Source organism: Amblyraja radiata, chromosome 35 (assembly GCF_010909765.2).
Source record: "Amblyraja radiata isolate CabotCenter1 chromosome 35, sAmbRad1.1.pri, whole genome shotgun sequence".
NCBI lineage: Eukaryota > Metazoa > Chordata > Chondrichthyes > Rajiformes > Rajidae > Amblyraja > Amblyraja radiata.
In genome coordinates, this window is record NC_045990.1 from 8,673,126 (window position 1) to 8,688,576 (window position 15,451).

The 15,451-nt window shown below is 49.5% G+C and overlaps 1 protein-coding gene across 1 annotated transcript in view; it reads left to right on the forward strand.

The window, feature by feature from the left end:
• Window positions 1-829: 829 nt before the first annotated feature.
• LOC116966117 (phospholipid phosphatase 3-like) overlaps window positions 830-15,451 on the forward strand; it is a 63,198-nt gene continuing 48,576 nt past the window's right edge. The window contains exon 1 of the mRNA XM_033012304.1: window positions 830-1,783. Coding sequence (XP_032868195.1) covers window positions 1,606-1,783 — 178 coding nt within the window. The 5' untranslated portion in view covers window positions 830-1,605. The remainder of the gene's footprint in view (window positions 1,784-15,451) is intronic.

Genomic DNA, 15,451 nt, shown 5'->3' on the forward strand with positions numbered 1-15,451 from the left:
TGGCATCGTGTTCAGCACGGACATTGTGGGCCGAAGGGCCTGTTCCTGTGCAATTGCTGTTCCCGTTGTTTTAGACACCCCACGCCATCCATCAATGATGCTTGGAATAAAGATGTCACCATATCAACGTCTCTGTAGGCGGTACTTTCCCAATCTCCGGGCCCTGAACCTCAAACAGGAATAACAAGTATGGGGAAAAAAATACCTCGAGGACAAGTCGTGGCATTCCTTGGGCTAGGATTCGGTCTGTAGCCTCCCCTCCACGTCCCTCCATGGGCCTTGGTATGTCTGTGTCTCTGTGTGTGTGTCAGTGTGTGTGTTAGTGTGTGTGTTAGTGTGTGTTAGTGCGTGTGTTTGACAGTGTGTCTGTGTGTGTTAGTGTGTGTTTGTCCTGTGTCTCTGTGTCTGTGTGTCAGTGTGCGTGTCTGTGTGTGTCAGTGTGTGTACCTGTGTGTGTGTTAGTGTGTGATGGTGCGTGTGTTTGACAGTGTGTCTGTGTCTGTGTCTGTGTGTGTTCGTTTGTGTTAAAGTGTGTGTTAGTGCGTGTATTTGACAGTGTGTGTGTTCCTGTTTGTGTTCCTGTTTGTGTTAAAGTGTGTGTTAGTGCGTGTGTTTGACGGTGTGTGTGTCTGTGTGTGTGTTAGTGCGTATGTTTGACAGTGTGTCTGTGTGTGTGTTAGTGTGTGTACCTGTGTGTGTTTGTCTTGTGTCTCTGTGTCCGTGTGTGTGTGTGTTTGTGTGTGTGTCTCTGTGTCCGTGTGTCAGTGTATGCAGTGTATGTCTGTGTGTGTGGATGTCTGTCTGTCTGAGCGAGTGAGTGTGTGTGTGTGTTTATGTGTGTGAGTTGTGTCTGTGCGAGTGAGTGAGTGTGTATCTGCGTATGTGTGTGTTAGTGTGTGAGTGTGTCAGCCACAGATCCCCGCTCGGTTACAATGGAACAGCCGGGTGGACAAGGGCTAAGCCCGCATTAAGTCGTGCCCAAGTGCGGAACGCAGAGTTGTAGAAGTCGCTGGTGTGAAGTTATTCTGCAGAGCTCTGCCGCACTCTCCCCTCCCCTCCCCTCCCCTCACTTCCCTTCCAATGTTCGGCCTGCCAATCAGCAGGAATGTCCTTCACCCCCCCTCTCCCCTCTCCCGATAGAGACCGCCTCAGAGTCACCAGGTAATGAAGTTCTGACCACAGAAACACTCATACACATTCTCAGAAGAACAAGGCAGCGAGCAGCGACGCTGGAGTTGCAGCAGCAGCAGCAGCAGCAGAAGCTGGATCACCAGCAGATCCCCTGAAAAGAACTTCCAAACTCGTTAAAAAAAAGTTTTCAAAACTTTTTCTCGTTGAAGAAAAGTTTCTGAAGTTATTGGGAACATGGACTGTGTTTGCCTCAGTGTCCAGACGGTGTTTTGAAAGCTGTTGAGACGGAGGTGTGACTCCTTGGCAAGGTTTTTTTGTTGTTGAATTCTGAATTCTCTTTTGGGAAAAAAAAATTTGCAACGTCTTTGAGAGAGAGGGAGGGAGAGAGGGAGAGAGACGTCTGAGAACTAACGGAGACTGCACGGGCCGGAGAGAGCGAGTGACAAGAGGAGAAGGTGAACTAACAGCCTGGCCATGTCCAAGTATAAAGAGGACAGTGATTACACCCCGACTGCGGCCATCGTACGTATCCCCGACAACGGCGATGCCTGCGACTCGCAGCCCGAGGGCGGAGAGAGGGAACGGAGAGATGGGGATACCCCCCGGGGAAGGCGGATGCTGGTCTTCCTCGACATGATCTGCATCGTTCTGGGTAAGAGTGTGGCCATTCTTGTACCACGGCTGGTGTGCTGCTCACACCCACTACCTCCGTGCCAACCTCAAATAGTATTCATTGATTCATTGTCCCATCTTACGTGATTGAACCTGGCTCTGTAACACTTATTGATTTACAGTTTATACGTATATACCCATTAGAAACAGGGGCAGGAGTAGGCCATTTGGCCCCTTTAGTTTGCCTAACTGGGTATCAATGCATTGGCTACTTTTCCTTGACTACAACCTGGGTTATTCCCTCTGATGTCTAGAAATCTTTCTCTATCTCTCCCTGTCTCTCCATCTCCCTCTCCGTCTCCCTCTCTGTCCGTCTCCCTCTCTCCGTCTCCCTCTCTCCGTCTCCCCCTCTCTGTCTCCCTCTCTCTGTCTCCCTCTCTCTGTCTCCCTCTCTCTGTCTCCCTCTCTCTGTCTCTCTCTGTCTCTCTCTGTCTCTGTCTCTCTCCCTATCTCCCTCTCTCCATCTCCCTCTCTCCGTCTCCCCCTCTCTCCGTTCCCCTCTCTCTGTTCCCCTCTCTCTCCGTCTCCCTCTCTCTCCGTCTCCCTCTCTCTCCGTCTCCCTCTCTCTCCATTCCCCTCTCTCCGTCTCCCTCTCTCTGTCTCCCTCTCTCTGTCTCTCACTCTCTAAGTTTGTCTCAATGTCTCTCTCTATGTCTGTGTGTGTGTCTCTCTCCCTATCTGTCTCTTTCTTGTCACCAATAAACCAAACTAAACTGAAGAAGGGTCCCGACCCAAAAGATCACCCATTGCTTCCCTCCAGAGATGCTGCCTGATCCAGTGAGTTACTCCAGCATTGTGTGTGAAACATGCTTGCAGCAGCCCCATCACAGCTACACTGCTTTTTTTGGTGGGAGAAAACCAGAACACACACTGGAAACCCACAGGGAGAATGTGCAATCTATACTTGAGCAGCACCAGAGGTCCATGTTCCTGGCGCTGGGAGAAACAGCTCATCGAGCCTGCATCACTCTTGCTCTGATATCCTGATCTGTTCTGTATCAAAGTTTGCTCATTGTTTGAAAAGTGACGCAGAATATTTTCCTGCATTGAAAGTGTTCGCACAGCTCACAGAGTTATAGGGCATTGAAACAGGCCCTTCGGCCCATCTTGTCCACGTCGACCAAGTTGGCATGCTGGGCTAGTCCCACTTTCCTGCATTTGGCCCATAACCCTCTCAATCCTTCCCCACCCACATATCTGCCAAAATATCTTTTTAGAAATCATAATTTATAGTTGCCTCCGGCAGCTCATTTGAGACATGGATGTCCCTCATAAATCTCTCCCCTCTCACCTTAAGCCTGTGCTCTCTACTGTTAGAATCCTCTATCCTAGGGGAAAAGACTGTGAGCGTTCATGCTATCCATGCCCCTCATGATTTTGTACACCTCAACAAGGTCACCCCTCAGCCTCCAAAGGGAAAACTCCCAGCCTGTCCACCCTCTCCCTATAACTCAAGCCCGCAAGCCCAGGTGAAGAAAGGTCTCGACCCGAAACGTCACCCATTCCTTCTCACCAGAGATGCTGCCTTTTGCTAACCAGTCAGCAGAAAGATTACATGATTACAATCGAGCCGTCCACAGCGTACAGATACAGGATAAAGGGAATAACGTTTAGTGCAAGGTCAAGTTAAAGATAGTCCAAAGGTCTCCAATGAGGTAGATGATAGCTCAGGACTGCTCTCTAGTTGGTGATAGGATGGTTCAGTTGCCTGATAACAGCTGGGAAGAAACTGTCCCTGAATCTGGAGGTGTGCGTTTGCACACTTCTGTACCTCTTGCCTGATGGGAGAGGGGAGAAGAGGGAATGGCCAGGGTGTGCGACTGGTCATTGATTATGCTGCTGGCCTTGCCGAGGCAGCGTGAGGTGTAGATGGAGTCAATGGAAGGGAGGTTGGTTTGTGGTTTTGGTGATGGTCTGGGCTGGGTCCACAATTCTCTACATGTGTTATTGTCACCCAGCTTGCCACCCTCCCTCTGCACCAGTATCTACTGCATCATCCAACATTTTTGGTTTTTGATAAGACAGGTCTAGAGGGAATATGGGCCAGTGGGACTAGTGTGGATGGGACATGTGGGTTGGTATGGGCAAGTTGGGCTGAAGGGCCTGTTTCCACTCTGTATGGCTATGGCAATTTGTATCTAGTTTAACATGCCCGATTTAAGACTTATCGATTTAGAAAATCATTTAAGATTTTAAAAAGCAGCTACGTTCTCTATAACAATTTATTATTTCATATCATTCCTTTTTTGGCATATCTTTTATTCATTAGTTCTATTTCTCAATATCACCATCTATATCTCTCTTTCCCCTTTCCTCGACTCGGTTTCAAGAAGGGTCTCGAGCAGAAGCGTATTCCTTTTCTCCAGAGATGCTGCCTGACCCGCTGAGTTACCCCAGCTTTTTGTGCCGATCCTTGCTCTAACCATTTGTTGGGCTGGAGGAGTCTTACTGTGTAGTACTGCTCCATGTTCCCGGAGTTAGGGTGGGGACTGTCAGATGTCCTTGGGGGGGGGGGGGGGGACTAACCGCTCCGGATTTGGGACAGAGCGGAGACACAGAACCCTCGTGCGGTGAAGGTACCAGCTCACAACACTCCAACTGTACGATAAACACTACTTTGACAGATTGTGCACCTTAATTGCACTATGTGGTACAATCCACCTACTTAATAACAGAGTGGTTTTTCTTAAAGCGCAGTTTATTTTATCACTCTTGTTCAGCTTTCTTCTGATCTCTCTTCTCTTCCTATAATGAGTACAGCAACCAGATCGGAGCCAATTGCTTCGTTTTTTTTAGTTTTGGGATATGGCGCGGAAACACCGAGTCTGCGCCGCCCAGCGATCCCCGCACACTAACACTATCCGACACACACACTAGGGACAATTTACATTTACGCCAAGCCAATCAACCGTAAAACCTGTACGTCTTTGGTGTGTGAGAGGAAACTAAAGATTTCGGAGAAAACCCATGCGGGTCACGGGGAGAGTGTATAAACTCTGTACAGACAGCACCCGTAGCCAGGATCGAACCTGGGTCTCTGGTGCTGTGAGGCAGCATCTCCACCGTGCCGCCCTTAATTGCTGACAAAGTATTGAGCGTCCAGGGAATTTTAAAACGTTTTATGAAATACCGTTCTTCCCAGTGTGCAGGTATTTAGTTTAATAATAATAATAATGGATGGGATTTATATAGCGCCTTTCTAATACTCAAGGCGCTTTACATCGCATTATTCATTCACTCCTCAGTCACACTCGGTGGTGGTAAGCTACTTCTGTAGCCACAGCTGCCCTGGGGCAGACTGACGGAAGCGTGGCTGCCAATCTGCGCCTACTGCCCCTCCGACCACCACCAATCACTCACACACAGGCAAAGGTGGGTGAAGTGTCTTGCCCAAGGACACAACGACAGTATGCACTCCAAGCGGGATTCGAACCGGCTACCTTCCGGTTGCCAGCCGAACTAGTTTAGTTCTGAGACACAGAACGGAAACAGTCCCTTAAGGCCAATTTCGATCACCCGCTCACACACTAGTTCTATGTTATCCCACTTTCACATCCACTCCCTACACAATAGGGGCAAATTAACAGAGTGCTAATTAAAGCACAAACCTGTATGCCTTTGGGGTGTGGGAGGAAACCGGAGCACCCGGTGAAAACCCACGCAGGTTGAAGATGCAAACTCCACAAAGACAGCACCCGAGGTCGGGGTCGAACCCGGGTCTCTGGCGCTGTGAGGCAGTGGCTCTACCCGCTGCGTATGTGGTCAGCACAACATGCGAACAGTTCCCAATGACGGACCCTGACAACGACTTGTTAGCAGTACACCCGCACAGGGGTGGCACAGCGGGCAGAGCCGCTGCCTCACAGCACCAGAGACCCCGGTTCGATCCTGACCTCGGGTGCTGACTGTGCGTGGAGTTTGCACGTTCTCCCTGTGACCGCGTGGGATTCCGCCGGGTGCTCTGGTTTCCTCCCACATCCCAAACACCTGGCAGGTTTGGAGGTTAATTGGCCCTCTGTAAATTGCCCTCCCTAGGCTGACTTAATTTATTCTATCCGTGTTCCCCAGAGATGCTGCCTGACCCGCTGAGTTATTCAGCCCTTTGTGTGAACGGGTGGTGGGTGGTTGGCATGGACTTGTTGGGCTGAATGGCCTGTCTCCATGCTGTAGTTTCCAACCAAAAATGCAACGTGTGTGTGTGTGGGTGTGCTTGCATTTGAAGCAATTGGAAGTCTGCAAATACCTGTAAGATAATAATCAATTGTCTTTGGCTGCGACTCCAATGGGCAAGAAATGACATGCACCTTCTCAATTTTCAGGTTATTTTGTTCTCTCTCCCTCTCTCCCTCTCTCCCTCTCTCCCTCCCTCCCTCCCTCCCTCCCTCCCTCCCTCTCTCCCTCCCTCCCTCTCTCCCTCCCTCCCTCTCTCCCTCTCTCCCTCTCTCCCTTCTTCCAGCACCTTGTGTTTTACTCAATAATCCAGCATGTGGTCTTCACAAGCATTATATATACGTATGTATGTATATGTATGTATGTACATGTATATGTATAAGTATAGGTACATGTCTATGTATATATATATATATATGTGTGTGTGTGTATGTGTATATGTATATATATGTGTGCATGTATAGGTATATGTGTATATATGTGTGTATATGTGTGTATATATATGTATATGTGTGTGTGTGTGTATGTGTATATGTATATATATGTGTGCATGTATATGAATTCAATGTTCAAATGCTTTCTATAAATCCTTCCTCCCAGTGTCGTGTCTTTTGATGTGAGAAATATTTAAACCACATCTAGCGATGCACTCTGAAAAGCAAAGGTCTTTATTCGAGGCCTTTGTTCCATCAAATGGACCAGCATGGGCAGTCTGGGCATGTTGGGATCTGTAGAGCTGTGGATCTATGGGAGTGCTGGCAGTATTTAAACATGCAGGGTGACAGGAACTAGACCATGCGAATGCAAAGTATGTGCCCAAAGATTGGAGGCCATAGAGGTTTTTAGTGTTGGTTTTTATCAGGAGATCTCCTACATGCCATCGATCCAATCTCGCTGAGTTTCAACCGGTCTCTCTCGATTACGAACTGGTTCCTCCCTGAAAACAGAGGAAGAAATCAGGTGCAGACCTCACTTTACACCTCCAGAAGCATTTTGGAAATGGCCAGCTGGCTTCCTCCAGCAGTTTGTTCTTACTCCAGATTCCAGCATCAGCAGTCTCTGATAATTCAATTCAATGATTCAATTCCTCGATTCAATTCATCGATTCACTTCATGGATTCAATTCATGGATTCAAGTCAATGATTCAATTCATGGATTCAAGTCATCGATTCAATTCAATGATTCAATTCATTGATTCACCATGGATTCAATTCAAGGATTCAATTCATGGATTCAAGTCAATGATTCAATTCATGAATTCAAGTCATCGATTCAAGTCACCGATTCAAGTCATCGATTCAATGATACTTGGAGGGAAAGACAACAGACAAAACAAAAATGGCAGCGGGGCTCATGTTTGTTGAAGCACACAGTGTCTCTGGCCCAACACGTCCAAACCGACCAAGGTACCCCATCTTAGCTAGTCCCATCTGCCACGCTTGGCCGACATCTTTCCCATCCAAGTGTCCTTTCAATGTTGTGATAGTGCCTGCTTCAACCACCTCCTCTGGCAGCTCGTTCCATTTACCCACCTTCCTCTGAGTGGAAAGGTTGCCCCTCGTGCTGCTACTAAATCTTATTCCTCCCACCTTAGACGTGTGTACTTTGGTTCTCGAGTCCCTGACCCTGAGTAAAATACTCTGTGTACGTATCTTATCTATTCACAACGCCACAAAGTGTCTGAAGAAGGGTCCTGACGTGAAACGCCACCTATTCCCTTTGTCCAGAGATGCTGCCTGTCCCGCTGAGTTACTCCAGTATTTTGTGTTTAGCTTCTGCCAGGCTTTGCCATGCTTTGCCATGCCCCCAATTCTCTTTTCCAGCTTTCTCACCCCACCCTCACCCTCCCTCCACCTCCTACTCTACAAGTCTGAAGAAGAGTCTGTCCATTTCCTCCACAGATGCTGTTGCCTGACTCGCTGAGATCTGCCATGATTTTATACACTCTAATGCCCCTGTCCCACTTAGGAAACCTGAACGGAAACCTCTGGAGACTTTGTGCCCCACCCAAGGTTTCCGTGCAGTTCCCGGAGGTTTTTGTCAGTCTCCCTACCTGCTGCCACTACCTGCAACCTCCGGCAACCACCTGCAACCTCCGGGAACCGCACGGAAACCTTGGGTGGGGCGCAAAGTCTCCAGAGGTTTCCGTTCAGGTTTCCTAAGTGGGACAGGGGCATTAAGATCACCCCTCGGTCTCCTGCGCTCAGGAATAAAGTCCTAGCCTGCCCAACCTCCCCCTGTAACTCAGGCCTTCGAGTCCTGGCAACATCTTTGTAAATCTTCTCTGCAGCTGAATGAGTGGAGTGAATATTCGTGCTGTGGTGCCTGCCTGGGGGACCTATGGGCTGCCTGTAATACAGGGATGTCGTGCAGTCTGCAGGATGCAGATACTGGAGCAAGAATTGTTCTGTCAAAGTATTTTCCCACGAGAGCTACTTTCCCTCTTACACTTAAGGTTAAATAAAGAAATTCACATCCAGAGCTGATTTGCAACTTTTCACCAACAGCCAACGGGTCAGTGCATCCCTGAATGATCCAACATCTGTTACAGTGGTGCAGCGGGTAGAGCTGCTGCCTCACAGGGCCAGAGACCCGGGTTCGATCCCGTCCTCAGATGCTGTCTATGTGGAGTTTGCACGTTCTCCCTGTGAGGCAAGGTCGGCGCAGTGTGTGGAGCGGCTGCCTCACAGCGCCAGAGACCCGGTTCGATCCCGTCCTCAGATGCTGTCTATGTGGAGTTTGCACGTTCTCCCTGTGAGGCAAGGTCGGCGCAGTGGGTAGAGCTGCTGCCTCACGGCGCCAGAGACCCGGGTTCGATCCTGCCCTCGGACGCTGTCTGTGTGGAGTTTGCACGTTCTCCCTGTGACTGCGTTTTTATTTTCACCGGAGGGTGCCCCGGTTTCCTCCCATATCCTAAGGAAGTGCAGGTTTGTAGGTTAATTGGTCCTCGGTACATTGAATTTGAGATTAGTTGATTGTCATGTGTGAGGTGAGGTGAAAAGCTTTTGTGTTGCGTGCTAACCAGTCAGCATAAAGACAATGCATGATTACAATCAAGCTGTCCACAGTGTACAGATACAGGATAAAGGGAATAATGTGAATGGTGTGTAGGGAGTGGATTTGAGTGTGGGATCACACAGAACTAGTGAGAACGGATAATTGATGGTCAGCATGGACTCTGTGGGACGAAGGGCCTGTTTCCATGGTGTATCTTTCAAAAAAATCAATGATTGAAATCTCCTTCCACCTTCCCTCAAAATAAATTGGTTCCTCTCCAAAAATAGAAGAACCTGATGCAATTGCACGATTTTCACCTCCAGCAATGTTTTAGAGTCTGACGTAATAAATATCGGTGGGTGGGCAAATAGCAAAGATCTTTTTAGAGAGCGATAAGGCCCTTCAGCCCAAAGAGACCGTTCTGGTCATCAACCACCACGTTTCAGCCCCAACTACCTCTGTGGCTTCCAGCACTGTCGACCATTAACCCACCGACCCGGGCATCTCCAGGGTGTGAGAGGAAACCGGAGCACCCGGGGATCAGGATCGAACCTGTGGGGCAGCACCTCCACCAGCTGTGAAAAAGCTCAGGGATTCTGTGCCGAGTTTGACAGAAACATAGAAAACAAGTGCAGGAGTAGGCCATTTGGCCCTTCGAGCCTGCACCACCATTCAATAAGATCATCTAAATCAGTACCCCTGTTCCTGCTTTTCCCCCCCATATCCCTTGATTCCTTGTTCAAGAAGGAACTGCAGATGCTGGAAAATCGAAGGTAGACAAAATTGCTGGAGAATCTCAGCGGGAGATGCTGCCGCACCCGCTGAGCTTCTCCAGCAATTTTGTCTCCCTTTAGCCCTAAGAGCTAAATCTAACTCTCTCTTGAAAATAACCAGTGAATTAGCCTCCACTGCCCTCTGTGGCAGAGAATTCCACAGATTCACAACTCTCTGGGTGAAAAAGTTTTTCCTTATCTCAGCCCTAAATGGCCTACCCCTTAGTCCTAAACTGTGGCCCCTGGTTCTGGACTCCCCCAACAGCGGGAACATTTTTCCTGCATCTAGCCTGTCCAATCCCTTAAGAAAGTTGCTGGGAAGAAGCTGCTCACTGTTTTCTGGCTCCTGGACTTTCCGAATGGCGGCAGCAAGATGCGAATGTGGCTGGATTCAGTGGCTGCTGCTCAGTGGGACATAGAACCATAGAAACATTGAGAATAGGTGCAGGAGTAGGCCATTCGGCCCTTCGAGCCAGCACCGCCATTCAATGTGACCATGGCTGATCATCCCCAATCAGTTCCTGCCTTCTCCCCATATCCCCTGACTCCGCTATCTTTACGAGCCCGATCTAGCTGTTGGTCTTTGAGTTAGTGGCCAGGAGGGTGCCCTCTCCTCTGTGTGGGGGGCAACTGGGCAAAACCCACACAGGTTGTGATGAGTTCAAGAAGGAACTGCAGATGCTGGAAAATCGAAGGTGGACAAAAGTGCTGGAGAAACTCAGCGGGTGCAGCAGCATCTATGGAGCGAAGGAAATAGGCAACGTTTCGGGACGAAACGTTGCCTATTTCCTTCGCTCCATAGATGCTGCTGCACCCGCTGAGTTTCTCCAGCACTTTTGTCCACCTTGTGAGGAGTTAAAATGCTCTGATGCGGGAGGGGGATTGTAAATCCTGCTCGCTCCTGAGAATTATGCGGTGACTGCTGACTCCGGAGTTAATGGTCACATTGCACACCCACTTCCTGTTCCTTTTCACCTTTGATAGTGCACATCCATTCATTGTTTAGTAGGCTTCGCGTTTCCTGCCATACCGTGTTCCACCCCGCCCTTCACTTTACACCCCCCACCCCCCCCCCTCTCCCCGTTTCCTCACCCATCCTCTTAACCCCGACCCCTGCAACGCCTTGGTGCGTTGGAAATGATGGGGAGAGATGTCACCACCCGTACGCCTTTCGACTGTTGCAACCAAAATGTGTTGGGCGGCCGGTGAAGCTCACAGCACGACATCGCCCCCTCCCCACTCCCCACTCCCCGGGGACCATTAGCAACCCCTGCTCCATCCATCCATCCATCCATCCGCATGGGAAAAGGACCACCCTTCCTTCCGCACCATCCACCACACCCAACGAGCACCCCCCCCCCCCCCCACCCTCAAAGGGTCAACGCTCACCGAACGACAACCCCCTTCCCAACAACATTCCCGCTGCACAGGATCAAACTCCGAATGTTGTGTCCACACCGATTTCCTGTAACACTGTGGCCGGCACTGTGTGCTGCAGTAACTCAGCGGTTCGGGCAGCGAGCATCTCTGGAGGAAAAGGACGTTTCGGGTCGGGACCCTTCCTCAGACTCCCACCCTCGTTCCCCAGAGATGCTGCCTGACCTGCTGAGTCACTCCAGCACTCCGTACCCGCAGCAGTTGTACAAGGCATCAGTGCACTCACAATTGGAGCTTGTGCCTATCTTCGGTATCGACCAGCATCTGCGGTTCCTTTATACACATTCTAAACATGCCTATTAGCCTTGACTCAATGAGCAAACAATAAGGAGTTTCAATGTGGGGCAGCGGTAGAGTTTCTGCCTCACAGCGCCAGAGACCCGGGTTCCATCTTGACTACGGGTGCTTTCTGTGCGGAGTTTGTACGTTCTCCCCGTGACCCGTGGGGATTTTCCCCGGGTGCTCCGGTTTCCTCCCACACTCTACAGGCGTACAGGTTTGTAGGTTATTTGGCTTGGTAACGTTGCAAATTGTCCCTGATGTGTGTGTGTGGGATAGTATTAATGTGCGGGGCTCACTGGTCGACGCGGACTCAGTGGGCCGAAGGGCCAGTTTCTATGCTGTATCTCTAAACTAAACTAAAATAAAACACACATGACATTTTGTGTATTGCATTTTCAGACTATAGAGACATCTAAGACGACAAGGCAGTGCTGGCTCGAAGGGCCGAATGGCTTACTCCTGCCATTGTCTATTGTCTAATGTCTAATCTTATATGTTTCAATGAGATTGCCTCTCATCCTTCTAAACCAGAGTATACAAGCCCAGCTGCTCCATTCTCTCAGCATAGGACAGTCCCGCCATCCCAGGGAATTAACCTTGTAAACCTACGCTGCACTCCCTCAATAGCAAGAATGTCCTTCCTCAAATTAGGGGACCAAAACTGCACACAATACTCCAGGTGTGGTCTCACTAAGGCCCTGTACAACTGCAGAAGGACCCCTTTGCTCATATACTCGACTCCTCTTGTTATAAAGGCCAACATGCCATTCGCTTTCTTCACTGCCTGCTGTACCTGCATGCTTACTTGCGATTCGATGCTTTACAGAGCCACACACACACACCTTCACAAACATGTTATTTAGTTTACTTTCCAGAGAACAGGCCCTTCGACCCACCCAGTCCACGTCACCAGCGATACACTAGCTCCATCTTACACACTGGGGACAATTTACAATCTTTTCCGAAGCCAATTAACCTACAAACCTGTGTGTCTGTGGGAGGAAACCGGAGCACCTGGAGAAAACCCACATGGTCACGGGGAGAAGGTACAAACTCTGTACAGACAGCACCCGTAGTCGGGGTCGAATCTCTGACGCTGTGAGGCAGCAACTCTACCGCTGCGCCTATGAAAAGTAGGAAAGGATCGAAACAGCAAAAAGCAAGACAACTATTTATTGTTTAAGGTTGCTGTAACTTGTCACGTATATGAACAGAACATTCCTGCTGGCTGTTTATCAGTGATCTCGGTGGCGGGAAATGCCGACACGCATTCCTTTTGATCCCTTATCCTGCATTCTCCCTGATGATCAGGTGAGGGGAATCGAGGAGCGTTCCTAGTGCCGGCCTCATGCGTGACGGGGTGGATGTGGAGAGGACGTTTCCACTAGTGCGAGAGTCCAGGACTCTAGAACGTCCTTTAATCAGCATGAATGGATGTTCTGTTAGGAAGGAGAGGAGGAGGAATTTCTTTAGTTGGAGGGTGGTGAATCTGTGGAATTCATTGCCACAGAAGGCTGTGGGGGCCACGTCAATGGATACTTTAAAGGCGGAGATAGGTAGATTGTTGATTAGTAAGGGTGTCAGAGGTTTGGTTCGGCGATTTGAGTGCCCTGGAGAGGAAAAGACTACAAAAAGTAGTAAACACTGCCCAGTCCATCATCGGCTCTGACCTTCCTTCCATCGAGGGGATTTATCGCAGTCGCTGCCTCAAAAAGGCTGGCAGTATCATCAAAGACCCACACCATCCTGGCCACACACTCATCTCCCTGCTACCTCCAGGTAGAAGGTACAGGAGCCTGAAGACTGCAACAACCAGGTTCAGGAATAGCTACTTCCCCTCAGCCATCAGGCTATTAAACCTGGCTCGGACAAAATTCTGATTATTAGCAACCACTTTCTGTTATTTGCACTACCAGTTTATTTATTCATGTGTGTATATATTTATATTATGGTATATGGACACACTTATCTGTTTTGTAGTAAATGCCTACTATTTTCTGTGTGCTTAAGCAAAGCAAGAATTTCATTGTCCTATACAGGGACACATGACAATAAACTCACTTGAACACTTGAACTTGAACTTATGGGGAGAAGGCAGGAGAATGGGATTAGGGGGGAGAGATAGATCAGTCATGATTGAATGACGGAGTAGGCGTGATGGGCCAAACAGCCTGATTCTGCTTCCTCTCACTAGTGGACTTATGAACGTATGCACTGCATGTTAAAGTGACGCAGAGGCAGAGGGGAAGGTCTTGGTGCCACTGCAAGAAGCAACTACCCTCGAAGGTGGGCGATACCGAAATCTGGAGTAACTCACCGGGATAGAGGCCAATTAGCCTACAAACCTGTGCGGCTTTGGAGTGTGGGAGGAGACTGGAGCACCCGGAGAAAACCCACCTCTACATTCAAGCCTGGAACGGCACCCTTAGAGGTCACGGGGAGAATGTATAAACTCCGTACACACACACAGGACCCATAGTCCGGATCGAACCCGGGTCTCTGGTGCTGTGAGGCAGCAACTCTACTGCTGCGCCACTGTTAATTGTAATATGAGGTTATCGTGCCAATATTACACAGGCCCAGTTTATTGTGATGTGGCTGTGAGGGTTTTTTTTCGTTTGGAAGCGTTTGTCTGTGGCTGCTCCGGGCTAGTGTGTCTATGGTTGCTTGTCTTCAGAGCAGTAAGTTTCTTGCTTGCTTGTGATGAGCTGCAACAAGGGCATGTGTGGTTAAGGATGCACTGAGCCTCCTTGCTGGGTACTTCATGGGATGTGAACTCTTCGCCCATGGGTTGAGCAACAAGGACGCTGCTTCCCTGTGGACCAGACTTGGCAGAGCAAGTGGGAACATGCTGACCTGTTAACATCTACATTCTGCAGCGTTGCGGGTCTGCGTTCTTAAAGGGGACTCTTTATCTGTCCCAGGACTAACCCGCTTCCCCTCCTGAAAGCATCTCAGTGCCACAGGTAGCCTTATGAAAAGCCACCAGCCCTCTCAGTAAGATAGCCACAAAGTGCTGGAGTACTCGTATGTGTAGGAAGGAACTGCAGATGCTGGTTTACACCGAAGATAGACACAAAATGCTGGAGTAACTCAACGGGACAGGCAGCATCTCTGGAGAGAAGGAATGGGTGATGTTTCAGGTCGAGACCCTTCTGCCATGAATCTGGAGACGTGTATTTTCATACATCATCCATTCTTTCTCTTCAGAGATGCTGCCTGGCTTGCTGAGTTACTTCAGAATTTTGTGTCTATCTCCAGTTTGAAATGGCTTAGTTCCGTTTGGAGATGCAGCGTGGAAACGTGCCCTTTGGCCCACCGCGTCCACGCCGACCAGCGGCCATCCGTACGCTAGTTTTATCCCACACACTACAGAAGCCAAGTAACCTGCAAACATGCAGGTCTTTGGAATGTGGGAGGAAACCGGAGCACCCGGAGGAAACCCACGCGGTCACAGGGAAGACGTGCAAACTCTGTATATTCAGCACCTGAGGTCAGGATGGAACCTGGGTCTCTGGCGCTGGGAAGCAGCAACTCTACCGCTGTTCCAGCAAACCCATCCAACGCTGATCAGACATATTTGAAGCATTTGCACTGTGGTTAACTAATGCTGATGAGGGTCGAATCTAGTGAACTTCAGGGCGCATGTCTTGGCAGCTGTAATTACCCAGTCTTTGTTCAATAACTCTTGGAAATGTCCGTCAAGGAGGCGTGCAGAGAAATATCAGAGTTCCATCAAGAGTTTAACTTCTGAGTAACTCTATAAGGAGAGGCCTCCAGAACCAGGGGCCATAGTTTAATGCCCCTGTCCCACTTAGGAAACCTGAACGGAAACCTCTGGAGACTTTGCGCCCCACCCAAGGATTCCGTGCGGTTCCCGGAGGTTTTTGTCAGTCTCCCTACCTGCTTCTACTACCTGCAACCTCCGGCAACCACCTGCAACCTCCGGCAACCACCTGCGCCCCACCTCACGGAAACCTTGTGTGGG